Source organism: Macrobrachium rosenbergii, chromosome 18 (assembly GCF_040412425.1).
Source record: "Macrobrachium rosenbergii isolate ZJJX-2024 chromosome 18, ASM4041242v1, whole genome shotgun sequence".
Lineage (NCBI taxonomy): Eukaryota > Metazoa > Arthropoda > Malacostraca > Decapoda > Palaemonidae > Macrobrachium > Macrobrachium rosenbergii.
In genome coordinates this window covers 12,417,307-12,439,563 of record NC_089758.1, presented here as the reverse complement: position 1 = coordinate 12,439,563, position 22,257 = coordinate 12,417,307, and the positions used below count along the sequence as shown (strand labels likewise).

The window sequence follows — 22,257 nt, the reverse complement described above, 5'->3', positions numbered from 1 at the left end:
AGCCTGAAGTACGTCATTGTGCAAGCAAGGATAAGCCATACAGTACATTCATGCCTCCAATAGATGTGGACCCCCACTTGGTTTGTATCTCATGCAGGGGTCATGAATGTTCCCGCGAGGCGCTGTGTGAGGAGTGTGCAGCATGGCCGTCACCTCAGTGGGGAAAGAGAAAAAAGAAAGAAAAAAAAAAGACCGGAAGAAGTCCACCCCCACCTCCAGAGAACCCTCCTTCCTCATCGTCTTTTCTCCCGCAAACTATTCCTCCTTTCCCCGTGATGCCCAGTTAGGATCTTTTTCCTCCCATTAAGTCGACATGTAGGAAGAAACCAAAACAGATATTGCAGGCTCTTTTGCAGTTCCTCAAGGAAGAGGTACAGGACAGCGGCATGACTGAATCGGGGGAGGTGAGCACGGGGACCGGAAAAAGGATCAGGCCGTAGTTACCCTACAGCTCTTCCCAACTGATCAAGCACCAGAGGGTGGAAGAGCGGACCCGCTGGTCAGGCAGCTGGGCAAGACAGAGATCCCCGAGTGGAGTCAAACTTCAAACTTCTCTGGACCATCATCAGTGGCGGGACCTTCTTCAACAAGTCGGGAGAGAGACCGTCTGGGACCAACTTCCAACAGATCAGAATGGGAACACCAGCACCACCGCAGGAGCGGTTCACTCCGGCACTCCATTAGGAGTTCCTGATCTTGCTCGAGAAGCAGGTCATGGAGGTGCCCCTCCTTGAGACTGGAGTGGGACAGAGATGCAAGCAGTCTGGCTGGCACGCCAACACTTCCAAGATCTCCTCAAAGGAAAGTCCATGGTCGTCATAAACAACAACACCTCAGTGGTCACATAAGTAAAAGAGCAAGGAGACACAATTTCCCATGACCTGAATGACTTAGCAGTGGGAGTGCGTGAGTGGTCAGAGGTCAGGGGACTGCTGCTGGCAGCCAGGTACATTTCTGGGAAGAACAACATTGTGGCAGACCAGATAGTAATGGGGACAATGGTTGTTGGAACAGGGCGTAGTGGACAGGTTACTCAAGTTGTGGAAGGGCCCCACATTGGACTTGTTTGCCACAGCAAGGAACAAGAAGTTACCCCTGTTGTGTCAGTCCCCAACCAAAGAGCCATCCTGCAGGATGCCTTCCAGCACCCATGGGACAACCTGGAAGTGTATGCCTTCCCTTCCCATTCAGCCAAGGGAGGTCATCAACAAGTGGTTTGTATCTTAAGGTCTGAGAATGACACTAGTAGCCCCAAGTGGAATGGTACACAGACATCCTCCACCTGCTAGTGGACATACTAAGGCAACTTCCCCCCACTCCCACCATGCTGAAGCAAGAACACAAGGTGCAGTATCATCAGGTGGTGGTCTCCCTCCGTCTTCAAGGGTGGATGCTATCTAGCAACTCCTTAGAAAGAAAGGCTTTTCAGGAGAAGTTGCAGAGGTCATTGCCAATCCCCTCATGCCCTTGTCCCTCAGTCTGCACCTAGGAAAATGGAATGCATTCCTTCGTTAGTGCAATGGGAGGGGTCTCCATCCCCTCAAAATGTCTTTGAGGGATGTGGTGGAACTTCTCTTCTGTGTTTAAACTGAGGGGCATAGACCTTGCAACATCATGGGGAGCTGTCAGACTTGATCAGAAACTTCAAGAAGAGTTGCTCCCCTTGTGAAATGAAACCCCCAGAGTGGAGTGTAACCAAGGTCCTGGCCTCCCTGAGACAACCACCCTATGAACCACTCAGAAGGGTGCCAGACTGGGACTTGACCCTTGAAGCAGTTTTTCTGTTGGCATTGGCTTCAATGAAGAGGGTGGGAGAACTGCATGCCCACTCATACAACATTACCCATACTCATGGGTGAATGTCGATTGGCTTCACCTTCTCCCCTGAGTTTGTGGCAAAGACCCCGAACCCCGCCGCACACAACCCAAGGTTCGATGGTTTTTCCGTCCCCTCATAAAAGGACTTCGTAGGGGTGAAGAGGACAAGATGTTGCTATGCCCAGTGAGAGCCTTGAGAGCCTACCTCAAACGTACAGCCCTCCACAGACCGGCCTGTCAGAGACTTTTCTCAAGTACAGGTTGGGAGAAGCGAGAAATTTCAAGGAACACCACCTCCTTCTGGCTGAGAGAGGTAATCATGAGGGCATACCACTTGGACTGTAGGGAGATCCAGATGCAACCAGTCAGGGCTCATGATATCAGAGGGATAGGACCACCTGCAGCATTTAAGAAAAACCACTCGGTCAGTCAGGTCCTACAGGCTGGGGTCTGGAAGAGGCAGATGACATTCACCTCTTTCTACCTCAAGGATATAGCATACAATTTCTTAGATACCTTCATCCTGGGTTGGTAGCGGTGGCGCAGCAGGTCATATGACGCCATGGAGCCCTACGAGCTCTGTCTGGAGGGGAGACAGTGTCACTGGAAACATCATGAGGCCCATGGTGAGTATAGTACACACAGCATTCACCCATTGCATGCCCTTGGGGTACCTGGTAGGAGCACTCCCACATGGTCACCCGAGAGAGAGTGTCCTTCCACCTTCAGGTGAGGCTCCATATATACTAAAGCATAGGTTCATATATGTCAGAACAAATACCAAATCAAAAAGAAATTTGCATTTTTCTTAATATACAAACCTACGCTTTCATATAGGGAAATTTACTCTCCTTGTACCACCCCACATAGTTTCGATCTTTCAGTCCGTCTAGGAGGAAGAGCAAGGCTGACTTGTATAATGGACAAGGGTAGGTCAATCCAGGTCACACGTGACCCAGGTATAGCATTAAGATTTTATTTTCAAGAGATGACTCAAAAACAGTTGAAGCAATTACTCAATATATATGAAGGCATAGGTTCATATGTTAGGATAAATACAAATTTTTCTTTAATTCGATATTTTAGAGCATTCATGCTGAGGTATAAGCTGGATCTGAACGAGTACCAGGTAAGTATGCTACAGTTGCTTGTCCTATCAGTTAGGATGTGTTTGCCCTCTGCCTCTTTCTCTCCATGATAAGGAAGGGCCCATGGTAGAGTTTTCCTGTAATTCATTACCTTACAATAGTTAAGGAAAACTGCCAACCAAGGTGACTTTCCCTGCAGAAAGTAAAGGTTTTCCAATGATCCTACAAAGTTTTATCTTTTATCAAGTAATTCTCCTTCTGTCTCCTGTGCTCATGGCTTTCTTTGGCACTGGCAGGAGCAGCAGGTCCTTGTCCTTGGACATAGGACGTACTTCCAATCTCAGGAGTGAGTCTCCATATATGAAAGACACAATGTAACCCTGTAAGAACAAATGACATTTAAAAAAAATATATTGCATTTTTCCTAGGTATACAACCTGCAGCCTTTCATGTAGGCTTTGCCTGCCTCAGCCACCTCACTGCATTCCCTGATGTTGCACAGTTGCATCATCTTTGACTAAGAAGCAACGTTTGGCATGGGTCCGAGAGCATGGCCCCTCCTCGGTTACCTTCCTTGCTATCCAGTCTAGTGCAGATGCAGCAGGATATTCCTTATATGAAAGGCTAAGATTTATACACCAAGGAAAAATACAAATTACGTAAAAAATTTGGCATTTTAGCATGCAGCCTTTCTACAGCCATTCTGATAATAGCTATAACGGAGTTTTATTTATAATTATGTCCTTACTATTCTAGTTCTAAATGTGGTAGTTCACTTATAAAACCTTGTGATGAAGAATTTAAAAGTCTTATGACAATTATTTGTTAGTGCAGTGTATTTTTCAAAATAGTATAATAAAACGTAGAATAACTGTACCTGAAGTAGGAACTGAGGTAGAATATAAATTTTTTCATTTGTGATAAAAGTTTTAAAAGGAATTTCTCTTCTGTAATGATATAATATTAAAAAATTTAAAGACAAGTACACTGAAGTTTATTTATCTGCCTGTTAATTAAAAAGGACTATTATACATAATCCCTAACATGGCTTGTAATTACAAGCCATAATAGGGATGGCATAACCTACAAAACTAAAAGTCACAATAACAGAGTCGTAACATTATAGTGTTCTAAAGTCTTATTCCATACATACAAAGTTGCTCCTTGACCTATTTGTCCATCAAGGTCATGAATGAACAGCATTGTTCCATTGTAGTATTCTGGCTGGAGGATTTCTGGTACTACTTCACTCTGACGCCTGAAATGCGAATAAAGTTTTGCACACAAAGGCTCTTGAAGATTATCATTTTGGCATTCAAACAGATAGAAAAAGCTGCTGAGTATAGAGATTATAAATTTTTGCAAAAACTGGCTCTTGAAGATTATCATTTTGGCATTCAAACAGACAGAAAAAGATGTGCACTACACAGATTTTGTATTGAGAATCCAATGAAGGACTAACTTGATCTGTATTTCTACAAATATTTAATAAAGATTTTAGTCACATTTATTTTATATACTAAGTATATATTTTGAATATAAAAGTGTAATATATATTTATTTTTTTGCTGGTTCTATCTAATATCATTCTTCATTTTTTATGTCCATATTTTAACACTGAATTTTATTAGTATGTCATCATTCACCTATTCATTATCAATCATATCATTAATTTATATATTTCACCTTCATTATGGCGCTGAATAATCCTGATGGGTTCCGGTGCTTGGTCTTCAAGACCTAAATTTCATAATCAATCAATCAATCAACTGTGAGCAGATATATATACAATTAAGACATGCATCTGAGTATCAACCAGGTTATTTACGGTTAAAGCATTTCCTGCTCACTTGAATGACAGCACAGCCAGTGCCAGCTTTGTCCCTTTCCATACCGTCAAACATGAACGTCACGTGTATATATCAATTTACCTCCATACTCATTGTTTGGCTCTTTTAAACATCTTTATTGGCTCTTTTAAACATCTTTAGACCTAATTTGCAAAGTTCATGCAATTTCTGAGGAGCTTCTACTATCAACTACACCTAAATTTAAAACTTAGCCTTTTTACCGTTATCAGTAATCAAATTCTCAAGGTGCCAGTTTCAATTAAGCCTACATACAGTATGTGTAATTCTTGTGAATAAAAATATACCAATCAAATAAGTTTAATTCTTTTGAATAAAAAAAATCTAGAATCAAATTTGTTATAAAGCCTACAATAAAGTTTGTTACAGTCATCATAAACATTTTCCTGTAGGCTTTTATCAGTACGGTATAGTTTAGGAAGTCAGAAACTAATGTACACCTCAAGAGATATGAATTTACTGGGATTCTGGGAAATAAAAAAAAATAATATTCTGCTGTCAGATAACATTAGTTCATCTCCCACAAATATATTGGCAGTTCAAAGGGTAGTTATCACTAAAACCAGTTCTAAATAGAATAAAAATTTTTTGCCTGTTTCCCTATATTTTCTTATATGCAGTAACATTTAGAAACAGCAGCAATTTATCATACATTATTGTGATGCAAAACAATTTACGAATCTTTTTATGAAAAGTAATAAATTTATGATTTCAACTAACTTCCATACCTCTTCTGAGTTTATAATTTGTTTTTCATTTTTAAATGCAACAAAACCTGCAATTATGGAACTATGAGATCATACCAGCATTATATCATGAAAAATAAATGCACAGCAAGCAATAGAAAACAATATCTCTAAGCTCAAAAGCTTTCATCCAGAACTGACAGTGTCTTACTACGGAGGAGCCTTGGAACTCACTATGAATCTAAAAGGTTTAATAAATTAACAAGGAGACACTCGAGCCAATGTGTTCAAAATTCATTAACTATAGTGCTGCTTTGTCAAGTCCAGCAGATGATTACTCTAAATCCAAAGGTGTGATTAACAGAGAATGGTAGTCTAACATGGGTTTTCATTTGTAAATATCTAAGAAAAGGAACTAGTCATTTACTATTCCACTGATCGTAACCTACAATTGCTGCAAATGGACATATCAAAATATTAACCTATTTGCAAAGGAAAGTTCATGGCCTATACCATAGACTGTAGATATCTTCTTCAAATATTAATCTGTAATTGTTTTAACTGTCCCAGCAGTATGTTTGCTGATATTACAATTATTTATGGGTAAATTGTATAAAGAGAATGCTCAATAATAAAAAATATAAAGATTTAATTTAAGATTTATTTCTTAAATACTTACCTCCATTATATAGCTTTTACTTCCGCACCAGCGGGAGTTCGACAGATTGGAAAACAAAAAAAGGAGAACACTCAAGTTTTCTATGAATATTCTTCTATACATCTACTTACCAGGGGATTAATAGGTACAAACCCGTAGCCAGCAGTCTACTTCTGTCCATTTTGAAAGTGGGGAGGTAGGGAGGGCAATTTATATAATGGAAAGGTAAGCAGTTAAACAACTAATCTTAGGTAATTCCCACATTTGAAACAGGAGGTGGGCAAAGTGAAAATCAGCCAACCTTAAAGGCTACTTAGTAACAAAATATTTCTACATAAGTGTTTGTTTTAACCAGAGAACCAGTCCACAGGCTATTACTGCCGCCTTAGGAGGACTGTCACTCGGGTACAAGATCCTCATCATGAAGACAACTGAGGTCTCTTTGGAGGATGCCCCCTTCAGCGAAAAGGAGGGGTAAGGTTACTGTGCCAAAACCCTGCAGAGCCAATGATGGATAACTAACAAGTACATATGTGCAAGAAGGTATGCTTCTAATACTCAACACTGGGTACCTCCAAGCTTTCCAAAAACCACAACCACGTTTAAAAGCTAGTAGACCAAAAATAGACAACCTATCGATTCGGGACCTAATATCCCCTGCACAAAGCAGAGGAGTAAATGTTCTGCAATTATCGTATTTAATCTCCGCACCATGAAGGTAAGTCAAAGCAAGTACAAGAGACCATGCCACTGTGTGACTTCAGTATCTTATCCAAGGATAAATTTTCATATTTAAAAGTTGTAGCATTGCTCACATGTCCAGTGACTTACCTTCCATTAAGGACAGAAATTAGCATGAAAGTCCTTAACCAAAGACCAATGAAAAGGACGCTGCATTTCTACTCTTAGGAAACTCCGGTTTCCATATAACTCAAGACAAAACCTTTACATCAGGTTTAACTCAGTTAGCGCAATTCCAACAATCCTTACAGACAGTACTGGAACCCCAAGGGGTCAAGTTCCTCAACCCTAGTGACTCCAGGCTAGGTAAAGATACTGTTGTAGGTGAGGGCCTAGCCCAAAACTGTACTTAGCTTAAAATAAGGCAAAGATAATTGCCGTGTCTTAGCAAGGCCTATATTATCTAAGATTGTGGCTCTCTAACTCTTTAGCTGGGTCTAAGGCTACTGTGAAGTTTCCATAGAGACTTTTTTACAAGGAGCTAGTTCTAAACATTTCAAAGGTTGACAAAATAATGAACTGAAAAACCGCATACAGATTCCAAGGCGAAGTGCACAGCAGAGACCTGGGAAACTCCACTTTAACACCTTGAAAAACATGTAGATTTCTTTGTCTTCCGACAAGTGTATAGCCAAAGCCAACTGGCACTTTAGCCTTAAAAGCTGCTACCAAGAAGTTTCCTCATGTTTGAGAACCAACAGCAGCCTAACCATGTTGTTTACAGAGGTATTGGTACTGGAAAAAACCCCTTAACGTGGGACCATGACTTACAACCTGACCACTGGTGTTGGAAGAATCGATTAGTAGACTCTCTCCCAGCACTGATGATGGCATTACCGTGAGATCCCGCCTAGAGTTCACCAGAACCATGGACCATACCAGGCAGTCATCTGTAGCTTGAGAGATTGTAATGAAAACTTTTCATCTCTCAGTTGCTTGTGTCCACCACTGAAAGAAACTGGAAACTCAGCCTTCCCTGGTCACCTGGGTTAATCAACGCCAAGAGACAACTTACCAAGTTGCCCTAATACACTGATGACTTTCTGAAACCTAGCAAGAGTAGGAAAGAAATTACAGTCTAGATCTACCAAGGGAACAATTTGGTGTACCTGCCCAAGTTAGAGGACCTTGTAATGGTAAACCAAAATTTGGTAAAAAGAAGACTTCCTTTAGTCTCAAACAAGTACATAACAGGGGATGCCCATGGCCCACTGTGTACAGCCAGCCTTTGGATGCTGAGTACCTTCCATTACTATTACTTATCTCAGTGACTGAGTACATCCACTAAAATTTTGATAATGAATAATTACCTCCAGCAAAGGTAACTCAGGATGAGGTTGTGTGGTAATTTGATCAACTACCAGTGTTTGCTCCTCCTCAAACATAAAATGATTAATATCTCTAAGAGGCTTGTAAGTGTGTCAAACTCATTATCCTTAAATAAGGTCCAGTTTGCATTTAACAACCCTGACAGGGAAAAACTGCAAAATAGATATTTTGTTCACAACTTAGGTCAGGGACAAAAGACTAGTATCTTCAATGCACTTGTAATTCTCTTACCATATCACAGGTCCTAGGACTACAAAGAGAGGGTTAATTTCTTTAAGAGGCTTTTACTAGACTCAAACAGCTTAAGAGGCAAAAACTGAAACAATCAAGGTTCCCAAAAAGAGTTATGGTGTACCAGGCACCTTAATTACACCCGACCTAAGACCTCCCGTGGTGCAGGTTGCTAGCAATGTCTAGTATATCATTACCTATAAAATATTAGACAAAGACCTAAAAACTCTAATAGCTGGAACTGACAGCATTTAGAGTAACTAGGAAACTAAGAACTATAGAGGTACATGCTCAGGAAATACCTCCAGCCCAACTCCAGAAGAGAGAAACTAACCACTGCCTCTGAAAACATTAGTAGATGAACCTCTTACCAACTTAGGAAAGATCCTCAGTCCACACCAGACAAACATCACTCAGCACAAGATGGTTATGGTGTCCACGTGAATATCTGAATCATGAGGAAACTTGGAAAACTTCAGCAAGTGGAAGTTTTAGAAGAACTTTCCCAAGTATGAGTTCTAGGGAAAAATACTAAAAAGGCAATAGAAACCATGATCATTCCTCCTAAGACACCAAGGTACCGCTAGGAACATCCTGTATTCCTTGAATTCTTTAAAATTAATAAGGATCTCTCCTCCAATCATAAAAAGGTAGATGTAAGGTTTCATAGTTAACTAACATTGCTGAAAATGCTGAAATATATATATACATTATATATATATATATATATATATATATATATATATATATATATATATATATATATATATATATATATATATATATATATACATAAGCTAAGGCAGCTATGAATTTTATTTCTACACGAATACAAATTCCTTACGTGACTAATATCAGACCTGGTGCCATACCATACTGAACAGAGCAGAGGAAGGGGACAGTGGGCACAAATCCGCATCACTTTCTGACGTCCCAGTTCCCTGTCACTCTGAGTCATGAGGGAACAAGGGAGTGAGACAGGATATTCCAAGGACAAGGCAATAAAAAGCTGGAGCACTGACCCTTCCTCCAATGCAGGAAACAACCCAAACTTACCTGAACTCTCTGGAGGGTCGGCACAAAAATAAAACGCTAATAATAATAACAATAAAAAATTACTCCGCCTATCAAATCTAATGCCCTGAATCAATGGAAAGCTCATTTGGAGTAACAGATCGAAGAGAAGTAGCAGAGGACCTAACCAGTTACTGAATGGGAAAGCAGACAAGACATGCCTCTCTTCAACTCAAGTCTTACTAGTATTATCTATACACAGTAGTTGTTTCTATAACCTAACAAGATCTCTCCATTAACAATCAATTACCACATTTCATTCCGTTACGATTCATGCAGTTATCCAATCATAACTTTTCCCTCAGCAAAACATATCATGAGGGTAACAAAACTGGAATAGTGCCTATAAAGGCAATTCTTACGGTACAGGATCGTACCGAATCAATATTTAAAAAATAAAAGAACACGCAAACAAAAACTGAGCGCATCTTCCAAACACCCCCCCCCCCCGTTGGGGTTGGGGAAAGTAAATGGATAGAAGCCAAGGTGGGTATAAGTAAGGTGGTTGCATCTGTAACGGAAGGAAATTGACTAATCAGCGTCTTGTCTCAGCTCTGGCACTCGCCTGCCTAGGCCACGCTCCCTTTACACCAGGGCTGTGCATTGACGGAAGTTCGTCTGCTAAACGGATGAAGACGTCATACACAAATTTCCTTGTTTTTCTGATTTATGTGGCACGTAGCAGTAGCACAAGACACCATAATTTAGGTATGTTAAAATGTCAACACAATTAAAAAGACTGCTTTCCCGCTTTGACAACTGACAGACGACGAGCATGGTATAAATGGGGCAGAGGTTAGTGATGTCACCAGAATGGTGTCATAGACAGCCAATCAGGGCAAAGAAGTTTTCAATTACAACTTGTTTTTTATCTTATAATCATTGTAAGTATTAGTATCAGTATCAGGAGTGCAACAAAAAATCTACACTTTCGTGTAAGCTTGTGAAGCTATTTTTATTACAGTGAAATTTAAAAAACAAACGGGTAAAAATCATATTTTGGTTTGTGTTACCACAGCGCTCAATGTGGATGACACATTTGCATGGGATTCGAGACAGATTAATGAATACAATGCAGTAGCATAATATATGTGAAATGGCGAGACGTTTGGCGTCTTCACAAGCAGAAACATACATACAGTTTGACATAGAAGATTCGGTGGAACATTATGAGTACGTGATTGGAATGCTTGCATGGCAATGCAAGTAGTGGTGATTGTGCATGAATTGAGACAACAATGGTTAGAGAGAAACAGACAGAAATATATATGGTAGAAGTTGCGTTCCTTCGAGCGGTCCCTTCCAGGTGACGCAAGGAAGGGAGAGAGAGAAAGCAGGATGCTTTGTCTTGTTTTCTCCGATGGATGATTCACGCACGTGCGCCCGTAAGACCGCCAATGCGGTCTCTTACATAATACCTTGGACAGAGGCATGGTATCTAGAGAATGAGGTAGTGTCATCCACATTGAGCGCTATGGTAACATAAACCAAAATATGATTTTACTTGTTTGTTTTTTTAAGTTTCACAACAATGAAAATAGCTTCGCACGCCTTAACAAAGTGTAATTTTTTTGTTGCACTCCTGATACTGATACTGACAAGGATAAAAAAAAAAACAAGCCGTAATTGAAAACTTCTTTGTCCTGATTGGCCATCTATGACGTTACTCTGGTAACATCACTAAGCTCTGCCCCATTTACACCATGCTCGTCATCTGTCAGCTGTCAAAGCAGGAATACGGTCTCCTTAATTGTGTTGACATTTTAACATAGCTAATTCATGGTGTCTTGTGCTATCGCTACCTGTCACATAAATCAGAAAAACAAGGAAATTTGTGTATGACATCTTTATCTATTTAGCATACGAATTTCCGTCAATGCACAACCCTGATTTAAAAGGGGAGTGGCCTAGGCAGGCAAACGCCATGGGATGTAATTTTGAGAAAGAAAATTTGTTCATTATTTTAAATCGGGTCTCTCATGAGATTCTTCTAAGTAAATTAAAGTGTTCTTCTGTTTTTTTGCGAGACAAGATGCCGACTAGTCAATTTCCTTCCGCTCCAGATGCAACTGCCTTTCTTATACCCACCTTGGATAGAAGAGGGATATTCATAGCAAACTAAGTGTTCTCGTTTTTTTTTTTTCATCTGTCGAACTCCCGCTGGCACGGGAGTAAAAGCTATGTAACGGAGAGGTAAGGCTCATTTTTAAAAAATATATCAGATAACACAAGTTTTTGAAGAATGATGAAACTTGAATAAAGTGGTAAATTATAAACTGCTGGTGGAGGAATTAAAAACTCAAAGAACAAATTACAGTTTTAGAAAACAACAGCAGTTACTTTCCATTAGAATGAGCAGTGCACATTTTTAATTTAGTTACACTAATCTGAAAAATAGTAAAAACCTACCTTACATCAAACCACCTTGGGTTAAGATGGCGAGTTAACAGTCCAGTAACATACACGTCTTCTAGCCAAAAAGGTGGCTTAGTTCTCTTCTGATCCTGTTCCAGCATTTTGTCTGCAAAGTCGCTGTGTAAAATGTAAGAGTAACCTTGACAGTATGGCGGATAAACATCATCAGGATATTCATCACGACTAACCACATAATGTTCATAGCAACCCCATTTTGTCACTTCTCTGCATACGGTCCTAGATAAAGATCTGGCACATACAGCATCCTTTGTGTTGTTCAGTGGCCTTAAGACTTCAATCAATGCCCAAAAATTAATGTAAGCATCTACATCACTCTTCAAGATCCATGTAGCATTTGGGCAGAAAGCTCTGAACCAATGCACTGCTGCCAAAGATTTAATGGTCAGATTCTTTCTTGTCTCTAGAAAATCAAACTGAATGATGTCTCTATATTTAGTGCTTTCCTCAGTTAGGTGTTTTTGTGTTATCTGGGAAGGTATGGTGCCCACTATGAACACAGTCCTAATTTTTAGATTCCTGGCCATGTACTTTCTTCCCCACATTTTTCGGATAAGTTCTCTGTGATACACTTGTGATGGATTGGAAGTGACAGCATTCAACAAGTAAACGTCCTGGTTTTTACAAGTTTCTGGCTCGTTAATTTTCAGGGCATATGGCCAGCCATAGATGAAATCTTGATCACTGACTGGAACTGTTGTTTTATTTATTATGGCAAGGAAGAGACTGCGGGCATGCCGATCATCATGAACAGAAGGCGCCATAGTGATGAGAATAGTAAGAACAAGTCCTATCAACACCGTTGACCCAAGAGCTGCCAAAAGCCGACGAGGAGTAGAGCGGCTGCCAAACATGTTGTCTGCAAACTTAAAGATAACACAGTCAACACAAAGTGCATATATATTTTTATGAAAATTCATACAGGCATAAAAAAAGAGTATCTATAAATACCTCAGAAATGAGAGTCCACCGTATTTTGCACATTATGTTTTGTTAGAGTGTAAAGCAACAATAATGTTTATCCTGTTACTGGTCTCCCAAGTCTCTTTACCATAAGTGAAACTAGAAACCAAACTACTGTAATTGCAGTAACTAAATATGAACATGACATGAGAAACCAAATATACACAGTTACTATGAAGTTTATGTAAGTACAGTATTAACTTTTCATAATATATAAAAAAATATTTGTAAAAATTTTGCACCAAAAAGTAAAAAATAATTTTTTGAGAAACCAGGATTTTCTTACAATTAGTTATGTCTACAAAAATAAAAGTGTGGGCCCCAAAACATGGAAGGAATTGCTACAAGAAGTACAAAAATCTATCTCTTTTCTTGTAGCAATTCCTTCCATGTTTGGGGCCCACGCTTTTATTTTTATGGACATGATTAATTGTAAGAAAATGCTGGTGTCTCAAAAAATAATTTTTTTAATTTTTTTTTTTGCATTTTAATAAAAGCATGCCTATAAAATTCTTTTTATAGTTTTTTTATTTTATACTTCTTAGTTTTGACAGAAATTGTGACCGATTTATGATTGAAGTTAACGAAACTGACATCGTTTACAGGGGAGGGTGAGAGAAGGGGAGGGGAAGGGAAGGGAGGGAAGAGATTAGGGAGTAGGGACATGAGGGGGGAAGGGGAAATTGGAGGGGAGGGGATGGAAGAAGGAAGAGGAGGGAAGTGGGAAGGGGAAGGGGAGAGGGAGGGAAGATGGAAGGTGAGAGAGTGGGAGGGGTGGCGGAAGAAGGAGTAGGGGAGGGAAAGGAGTTAAGGAAGGGGGAAGGGAATGGGAGGGGAGGGGAAGTGTGCTGGGAGGGGAAGCTGAGTGGGATAGAAGAGGGAAGGAGGGAGACAGCTAAATTAACACTTGATCATGTGCTCCAGAAGGGGAAACGGGGAGGGGAGGGGAAGGGGAAAGGGAGGGGAGGATAAAGGGAAGAATAGGTGGAGGAGAGGGGAGGGAAGGTGAAAGTGCAGGGGATGGAAGACGAAAGGGGAGGGGAGGACACAGCTAAATTAACACTTGATCGTATGCTCCGGAAGGGGGAGGGGGAGGGGAGGGGATGGAAGAGGGAAGGGGAGGAGGAGGAGGACACAGTAAATTAACATTTGATCCATGCTCTGGAAGGGGAGGGGAAGGGAGGGAAAAGGGATGGAAGAGGGAAGGGGAGGGGAAAACACAGCTAAATTAACATTTGATCTTATGCACTGGAAGGGGAAGGAGGAGAGGGGAGGGGAAGGGGGATAGGGGATGGAAGAGGGAAGGGAAGGTGAAGGACACAGCTAAATTAACACTTGATCGTGTGCTTGGGGAGGGGGAGGGAGATGGGTGGGGGAAGTGGATGGAAGAGGGAAGGGGAGGATGAGGGAAGAGGGAAGAGGGAAGGGGAGGGGAGGACACAGCTAAATTAACACTTAATCGTGTGCTTTGGAAGGAGGAGGGGGATGGAAGAGGGAAGGTGGAGGGGTTATATAGAGGACACATTCTACCGAGTCAAAGTTGTGAAAAATCCTAAGAGTTTTATACAAATCCTGAGAAACTGGGGGAGGTCACTGTAGGGTTACTAGAGGTCACTGCTGACCTACTGATCATGGAGGGTTGTATTGTCACCGGGATTGAGTAACCAAGCAAAATTTCAAGTCCATCGGACGAAGGGAACAGGTCGAAAATTGAGTTACAAGATTTGACGACTGACAGACAGACGCAGCAGTAGGTTAAAAAAAAAACCATGTAAAAATATATTTTTATACAAACCTATCTATCATTTACAGCTCTTATTCACAATCTGAATGTCCCCTGATATATATATATATATATATATATATATATATATATATATATATATATATATATATATATATATATATATATATATATATATATATATATATATATATATATATATATATATATATATATATATATATATATATATATATATATATATATATATATATATATATATATATATATATATATATATATATATATATATATATATATATATATATATATATATATATATATATATATATATATATATATATATATATATATATATATATATATATATATATATATATATATATATATATATATATATATATATATATCTATCTTCAAGTATTTCCCTGGATTTCTAGATTCGTAAGAAGCTTTACAGGCCGGCAACAGATCTTTCTTTAATTTGGCCTTGGAAATCTGACTTTACATTAAGGGAAATCATAAAAAAAAAAGAAAAATGGGGATGATTCAATGAACTTAGGGCTCTACTTCGTGAGGGAATGTTACATAAACACTTTGGTTGAATTAAGTAATTATATTTACAAAAGGAATAAAAAAGGAAAGGGGTTAAATGAATTATAAGGAGGCTTGCAACTCCTAAAGATCTTCCTACTGAAGTCTTGAATGATGGCAAGGCACAGTCCAAGATGAGTCCACGGCAACGGCCCTCTGCAATAGAGAGTTACACATTACATGCCAGTAAAGGAAAATATAATGCCTACAATGACTCGAGGCTGCACTGATAGTGCCAAGGACTCGAGGAATGAATGAACACTTTACACTTGAACACAGAACATTGGCAATGGCACTGGATAAAATGGCACAAGGATAGAGGTAGAACACTGGCACCCAATAACACTTCTAAAGGGCAAACTGTTGTGACTGAAAAGTCTTTACTCAGACTTTACCTTAGGGGAAGCGGGTCTCTGGCGAAGGATGATGAGGGACAATCACACGTATGGTCCTGCACACTATCACTTGGACGTTCCACTCGAGGACGACTGTAGAGATAGTAACGAGTCTGGAGTCGGGTGGATGGGGGGGGGGCTTCTCAGCACCTCTCACACACGTATGATTTCTCTGGTGAACTGCCGGTTAACTGCTAACTGCCCATATCTAACTCACTGCTGCCCCATGACTGACTGCTGAGGTGTCTCCTGTCCTCTCCTTTTAAGGCCTCGGCTGAGGGTAGTGATCGAGTGCAAAGATCGGCCAAGTCTGGTGACTATGTGCAAAAGATGTGTCATTTGCCAGGTGTCCCGGCATCTGTTTGTCTTTCCAGGTGTCCTATGGAGAGGCAATTCAGCTGGCTTAACCTGCCTTTAGAAAGGTTGTTTTAAGCAGCTTAGTTGGGCTAAGCTGCTTAAGGGAGTGGCACCCAGCCTCTTATCTTTGCCCTTTTCGACCGTGCCATCTAAATATCTGTTTCAGGTAAAGGAAGGGGACAGATCGAAGTGTTGATAAATTTTGTGTGTTTTGATATCTAGGTCAACTGGGATTGGCTATGCAGCGACGATTCTATTCTCAATAAACTAAGGGCAAATTCAAGGGCGGCTGTGCAGTGACTTCTTGTAACTTCTAATAATATATATATATATATTGCTACAAATGTCCGAGGGATACTTAATTGATTCTGGGCGTCAACGGAGTTCATTTTATTTATTACACATCTGACTCACTATTAGGACAATTCGTAGACAAACAAGGGAAATCTATGGTTTCGGGCCTTCTTCATGTGAGGGAAAATTACATAAACTCAAGGGTTCTCTTAACTAATTGTATTTACATAACAAACACAAATCAGAAGGATGACGAATTACTGGGCAGGTAATAATAAGGGCCTGCTAAAATAATGAATCCTACACAAAATAAATATTCTGTGCTGACAATGTCTTCATAACAGGAAACATTGCAGTGGGGTAGAAGGGGGGCTGCACTTGGATAGAGCCCAGAGATTCCGCAGTCGAGGCCTATCTGCAAAATATGCCCGATGGTTACTTGCAATAATATATATATATATATATATATACATATATATATATATAATATGTGTGTGCGCGTGTAAAGTCCCCGCTCAATGCGTTCTCTATAGTGAACATCCCGTTTTCTGCGGTGACTTCACATCGACCTGGGGTTGGCCTGAACACATGTTTTCCACCATAATTGTAAATTGTATATTTTATTGTCTTTCCAAATGACCATGCTTTATGTACATGTAACAAAGTATTTTTGTTATGCATCAGACATCATTGATCACTATGTTTTCTGTATGAACCTGTCCTGTTTTTGTAGAGAATTAGTTTTACCTCAGGTCACCTGTAAATCTTTGTACCGTGGTCTCTGTGAAGTATGCAGATGTCCGCACGCCGCTTTATAAGCAGCTCACTTCATCAATAAAGTAGCAGTACTTGTCTTCCTGCTCATTATTTCGCACCTCTCTCACAGTGGTGACCCCCGGTGTGGTTCCCGGAAGCCATTAATGGACCCAAACGGCGACTAAGTCTTGGCCCGATGAACCTTACCCACACCCCTAACGGACTAACTACGGCGCTCTAACAAAGCGTTCGGGCGTTTACCAACCCTCGTCAGCAGGTCGCCAGCGCCATTAGCAGACCCACACGGCACACTCCCCCAGCGTGTATTGGCGCGAGTATTCCCTCACACTCCAGGTGAGAGCACAAAATAAACATGGATGCAGACATTCCCAACCATGTACAAATTACTGTGAACTTCTCGGAGGCGGACACCTCCCTCTCGCAACCCCCTACCGCGCGCACCTCCACGCCGGTACCTGCACCCCACACAATGACCCCTCTGACTGACCAACCAAAGATGGCCCTTCAAATAAGGCTGCTGCCATTTACCAGGGAAAATGCAGCGTCCTGGTTCTACAGGGTCGAGGGGCAGTTCAGGGTAGCAGGCCTAACGGATGAGGTGTTGAAGGCGGACATCGCCATCAACGCCCTCCCGGAGGAGATATATAGGAAGATCGCCCCGTGGTTATTGACGACGTCGGTCCCCACCACCTTCCAAGAACTAAAATCCACTTTCGTTGAGACCTGCTCCCTGCCGGTCTCCAAGAGAGCTGCCCGCACCCTCGACCTCGCCCTCAACCCCCGGCAGGAGGGAAACCTCTTGGAAACGTGGCATGCCCTCCAGGACCTCCTCCTCCTCCTCCCTGAGACTGACAGCAGCGGCAGGCGCAAAGAAATCAGCCTGTCGAGGGAGATCTTCCTGCAGCAGCTACTGCCAGAGGGCCTTGGGCAGATCTCAGACACATACACCCTGCCGGTCGAGGACCTAATCAGGGTAGCGCAGCAGCTGATGGATTCCATGATGGCAGCCAAGAGAGAGACCACGCCCACACACTCCGCCAACTGCCTCCTGCTGGAGGACCCCACCACGGAGCCCATCAACGTCTGCGAACAGAAAAGGCCGTCCCACCAGTAGAAGAGGGAGGGGCCAGGGCTTTGCTATTACCACCTGCGGTTCAGGAGAGCTGCCCAGAGATGTGAAGCCCCCTGCCCTTTCTTCCCTTTAAAAAACGGAGGAGGTGCTGGCCAACCGCACAGGCTGCCATGGCAGCAGCAGAAACACCCAGGCCCCCCTTACAGTAGGGTTCTATGCCCGCGACACCATCTCCAGCAGGATGATGTTAGTCGACGCTGGAGCCATGCGTTCGGTGTTTCTGCCTTCAGGATAGGACCGCAGATGCCCGCCGGACCCAGCTGCCTCCCTGACAGCCGTGAATGGGTCCCCCATCCTCTACTGCAGCACCAAGCTCCTGTTGATCTCCATCCTTGGCCAGAGGTACAGCTGGCAATTCATCACTGCCGACGTCAGGACCCCACTCCTAGGGGCGAACTTCCTCGCCCTTCTCGGACTGGCAGTCGATGTTGGCCGCAAACGCCTGTTGGACACTGACTCCTGCCAGTCCCTGCCCTTGTCGCCAGGCCCCAAGGAACTTGCCATCTGTTCTGTCGCGTCCCACCAGCACGGTTCCCTCCTGAAGGAGTTCCCAGAGGTCTTCAAGCCTGAGCTCCGCCAGATGCCCGGGGCTCCTGCCAAACATGGGATATACCACTACATCAAAACGAAGAGGCCCCTAGACGCACGCAAAGTTCCGACGGCTTCCCCCGCAGCGCCTTCAGGAGGCCAAAAAGGCCTTCGCTGAAATGGAGAGAATGGGCATATGCAGGAAGACTCCCAGCCCCTGGGCCTCCCTCCTTCACATGGTGCAGAAAGCGGACGGCACCTGGGGGCCTTGCGGCAACTACAGACGGCTGAACCTTGCAAAAGAGCCCAACCACTAGCCCCTGCCAAACATGCAGGACCTAACGGCCTCTTTCCACGGAGCCAAAATATTCTCAAAAATGGATCTTTCAAAGTCATATTTTCAGGTACCACTAACGCCGGAGGACATCCCCAAAACCGCCATCGTCACGCCCTTCGGGTCCTACGTCTTCGCCTTCTCCACCTTTGGCCTGAGGAACGCGGGCATGACCTTCCAGAGGTTGATGGACAGCATCCTGGGGGACCTGAACTTCTGCGTCTGCTAGGTTGACGATATCCTAATCTTTTCCAGATCCCAGGAGGAGCACCTGCAACACATCCGGAAGGTCCTGCAGCGCCTGCAGGAAAGTGGCCTCGTCGTCAGGTTCGACAAGTGTAACTTCGGTATCGAGAAGGTGGAATTCCTGGGCCACAAGATATCCCGAGGGCATCCGCCCAATGTCGTTGAAGGTCGAAGCCGTCAAGAAGCTCCCCACCCCTACCTCCATCAGGGCTGTACAAGAATTCCTCGGGATGATCAACTACTACAGAAGATTCATCTCGGGGATTGCTCACACTATGGCCCCCCTGACAGAGGTCCTTAAGGGACGTCCAAAATCCTTAGTGTGGGGCCCCGACCAGCAAAAAGCCTTCCTCCTGATGAAGGCCGCCCTCGCCAAAGCAACATCTTTGGCCCACCAGAACCCCAACACTACCCTCCAGCTGACGACAGACGCCAGTGATGTCGCTTGCAGAGCTGTCCTGGAGCAAGGCATCAGGGGGACCCCTCAGCCCATCGCCTTCTTCAGCAGGAGGCTAAGCCCCACCGAGTCCCACTACAGCACCTTCAACCGGGAACTCTTCACAGCATACCAGGCGTTACAGCACTTTAAGTTCCTCCTGGAGGGAACGCCCTTCACAATCTGGACCAACCACCAGCCACTGGTCCACGCCTTCGCGAAGTTGAGAGACGCATGGTCCTCTAGGCAGCAGCAGCACCTCACAGCCATCGCAGAATTCATCTGCACCATCAAATACCTCCCCGGTAGGAAGAACCCGGTAGCTGACGCCCTCTTGAGGATCGAGCTCGACTCAGTACAGCTCGGGATCGACTACGAGTACCTTGCCCGCAAACAGGCTGCTGACCCCGAGACCCCTGCCTACCGTACAACCATCACGTTGCTGAAGTGGAAGGACATGCCCTTCGGCTCAGGAGGATCAACATTACTGAGCCCGCCCCCTGGTGCGCGCCTCCAGACGTCGGCGTGTAAAGTCCCCGCTCAATGCATTCTCTATAGTGAACATCCCGTTTTCTGCGGTGACTTCACATCGACCTGGGGTTGGCCTGAACACATGTTTTCCACCATAATTGTAAATTGTATATTTTATTGTCTTTCCAAATGACCATGCTTTATGTACATGCAACAAAGTATTTTTGTTATGCATCAGACATCATTGATCACTATGTTTTCTGTATGAACCTGTCCTGTTTTTGTAGAGAATTAGTTTTACCTTAGGTCACTTGTAGATCTTTGTACCCGTGGTCTCTGCGAAGTACACAGACGTCCGCACGCCGCTTTATAAGCAGCTCACTTCATCAATAAAGTAGCAGTACTTGTCTTCCTGCTCATTATTTCGCATCTCTCTCTCACATATACATATGTAAATGTGAGAGTCTGTGCGCATGTGCATGCACACATTCCATTAAAATCTATTGTGGGTGTGTTTACACAGTAAATTAACCATCTAGTAGTTAGCTGACTGCAGAGAATGCCTGCAATGGTAGAAATGAAGGTCTTGAGGCTGGCAGCCTCACCCCAGAATACAAGCTGAGAATCAGGCTTCTGGAACCTCATATATATTATATATATATATATATATATATATATATATATATATATATATATATATATATGTGTGTGTGTGTGTGTGTGTGTGTGTGTGTGTGTGTGTGTGTGTGTGTGTGTGTGTGTATGAAATATATATTTATCTTCCATGAGAGGGTGGGGCACAAGTTAGTCTTCCGGTTCTCAGTAAATACAGACGTTGATTATCTCAAAGATTTTAATCCTAACAACAGAACACCATCATCTGAGAAGACACAGGGACAAATTAAATTAGATAAAAATTAAGGGTAAATTGTGACCCTCCAACTACCCCAAAAAGTCACTACTGAAATTAACTGTTTTCGACAGAGAACTTCAACTTGAACAATTATAGCGCAATGAGTCGCCGTGATCATGACATTATCACACACGACTGCACGATTTTTTTTCTCAGACAATTACTCTTGGGTCCCGCTACTTCGATTATTGCTGAAAATTGCGTTCCTAACCAGTTGAAAGTGCTCGACGAAGAGAACTGGTACTCTATTCCTGCTTATATGCATTTTTATGTATTACAATCTTATGTTCACAAATAAAATACGTAGACATTTAAATGACTGCAGGTAGGCCTACATATTGTACATTCCCTGTGTTTACATACACAGGATGCATGGATGCATGTAGTTAAGGCAGCATTTTTCTCTTGCTTTTCACGTTTGTTCATCCTAAAAGAAAACTTTGTAAGAATGACAAATACATAAATTGTTTTCGGTTCTGGGAGCCTTAACTATGTAAAACTGAAAAAAAATTGACTTATTTCGGTGAACTATTATCTAAATCTTTACTACGTTTTGGGTTATCACATTGTGAACAAACAGTCCTGTAAACATGAAATGGGAAACAGCCGCAAATAAAAAGTGTCTTGTTCTTTCTTACACAGTGCCACTGAAAGTTTTCTTTTTGATCATTGAAATAAGACTTATCCACTGTACACTCGCATTACAAACGCCCGAGAGGTGTACGGTAACTCTTTGATGTATACGAGAAGCGTTTCCCTAGTATCACCAACCGCCCCGAAAATTTTTGCTCAGAACATTATTTTTCATCATCGACATTAAGCTGAATAACTAGATTTTTTTTATTGAACGTCCCAAGCCGAGAGAGAGATGATTTGTTGAGTTCATTTCACAAACAAAATATACAAATGCAAAATACACCAGTTAGGTTGGATGAGAAATCTTAAATGAGAGAGAGAGAGAGAATTACCTTTTAATTCCCGCCCGAGATGTTATTGATGTGCACAGGAAGTGTCTCCCAGAAGAACTGCACGTCTTTTGCTGTTGGGTGGGTAAATCGACAGTGGGCGTGGCTCAGAATCTGCGACGCTCGAAACGAATCTCAGGGGAAACTGAAGTGTTCCGTGTAAACATGAAGGTGTCAGGCAC

At 42.3% G+C, this 22,257-nt stretch overlaps 1 protein-coding gene across 1 annotated transcript; it reads right to left on the bottom strand.

The window, feature by feature from the left end:
- Positions 1–3,721: 3,721 nt before the first annotated feature.
- Positions 3,722–22,257, bottom strand: LOC136848114 (beta-1,3-galactosyltransferase 5-like). Its single transcript, XM_067120341.1, has 3 exons — positions 22,079–22,257; positions 11,903–12,792; positions 3,722–4,164 (listed from the first exon to the last, which is right to left on the bottom strand). The coding sequence occupies exons 2-3, from the start codon at positions 12,778–12,780 to the stop codon at positions 4,005–4,007; spliced, it is 1,038 nt and encodes a 345-aa protein (XP_066976442.1). The 5' UTR covers positions 12,781–12,792; positions 22,079–22,257; the 3' UTR covers positions 3,722–4,004.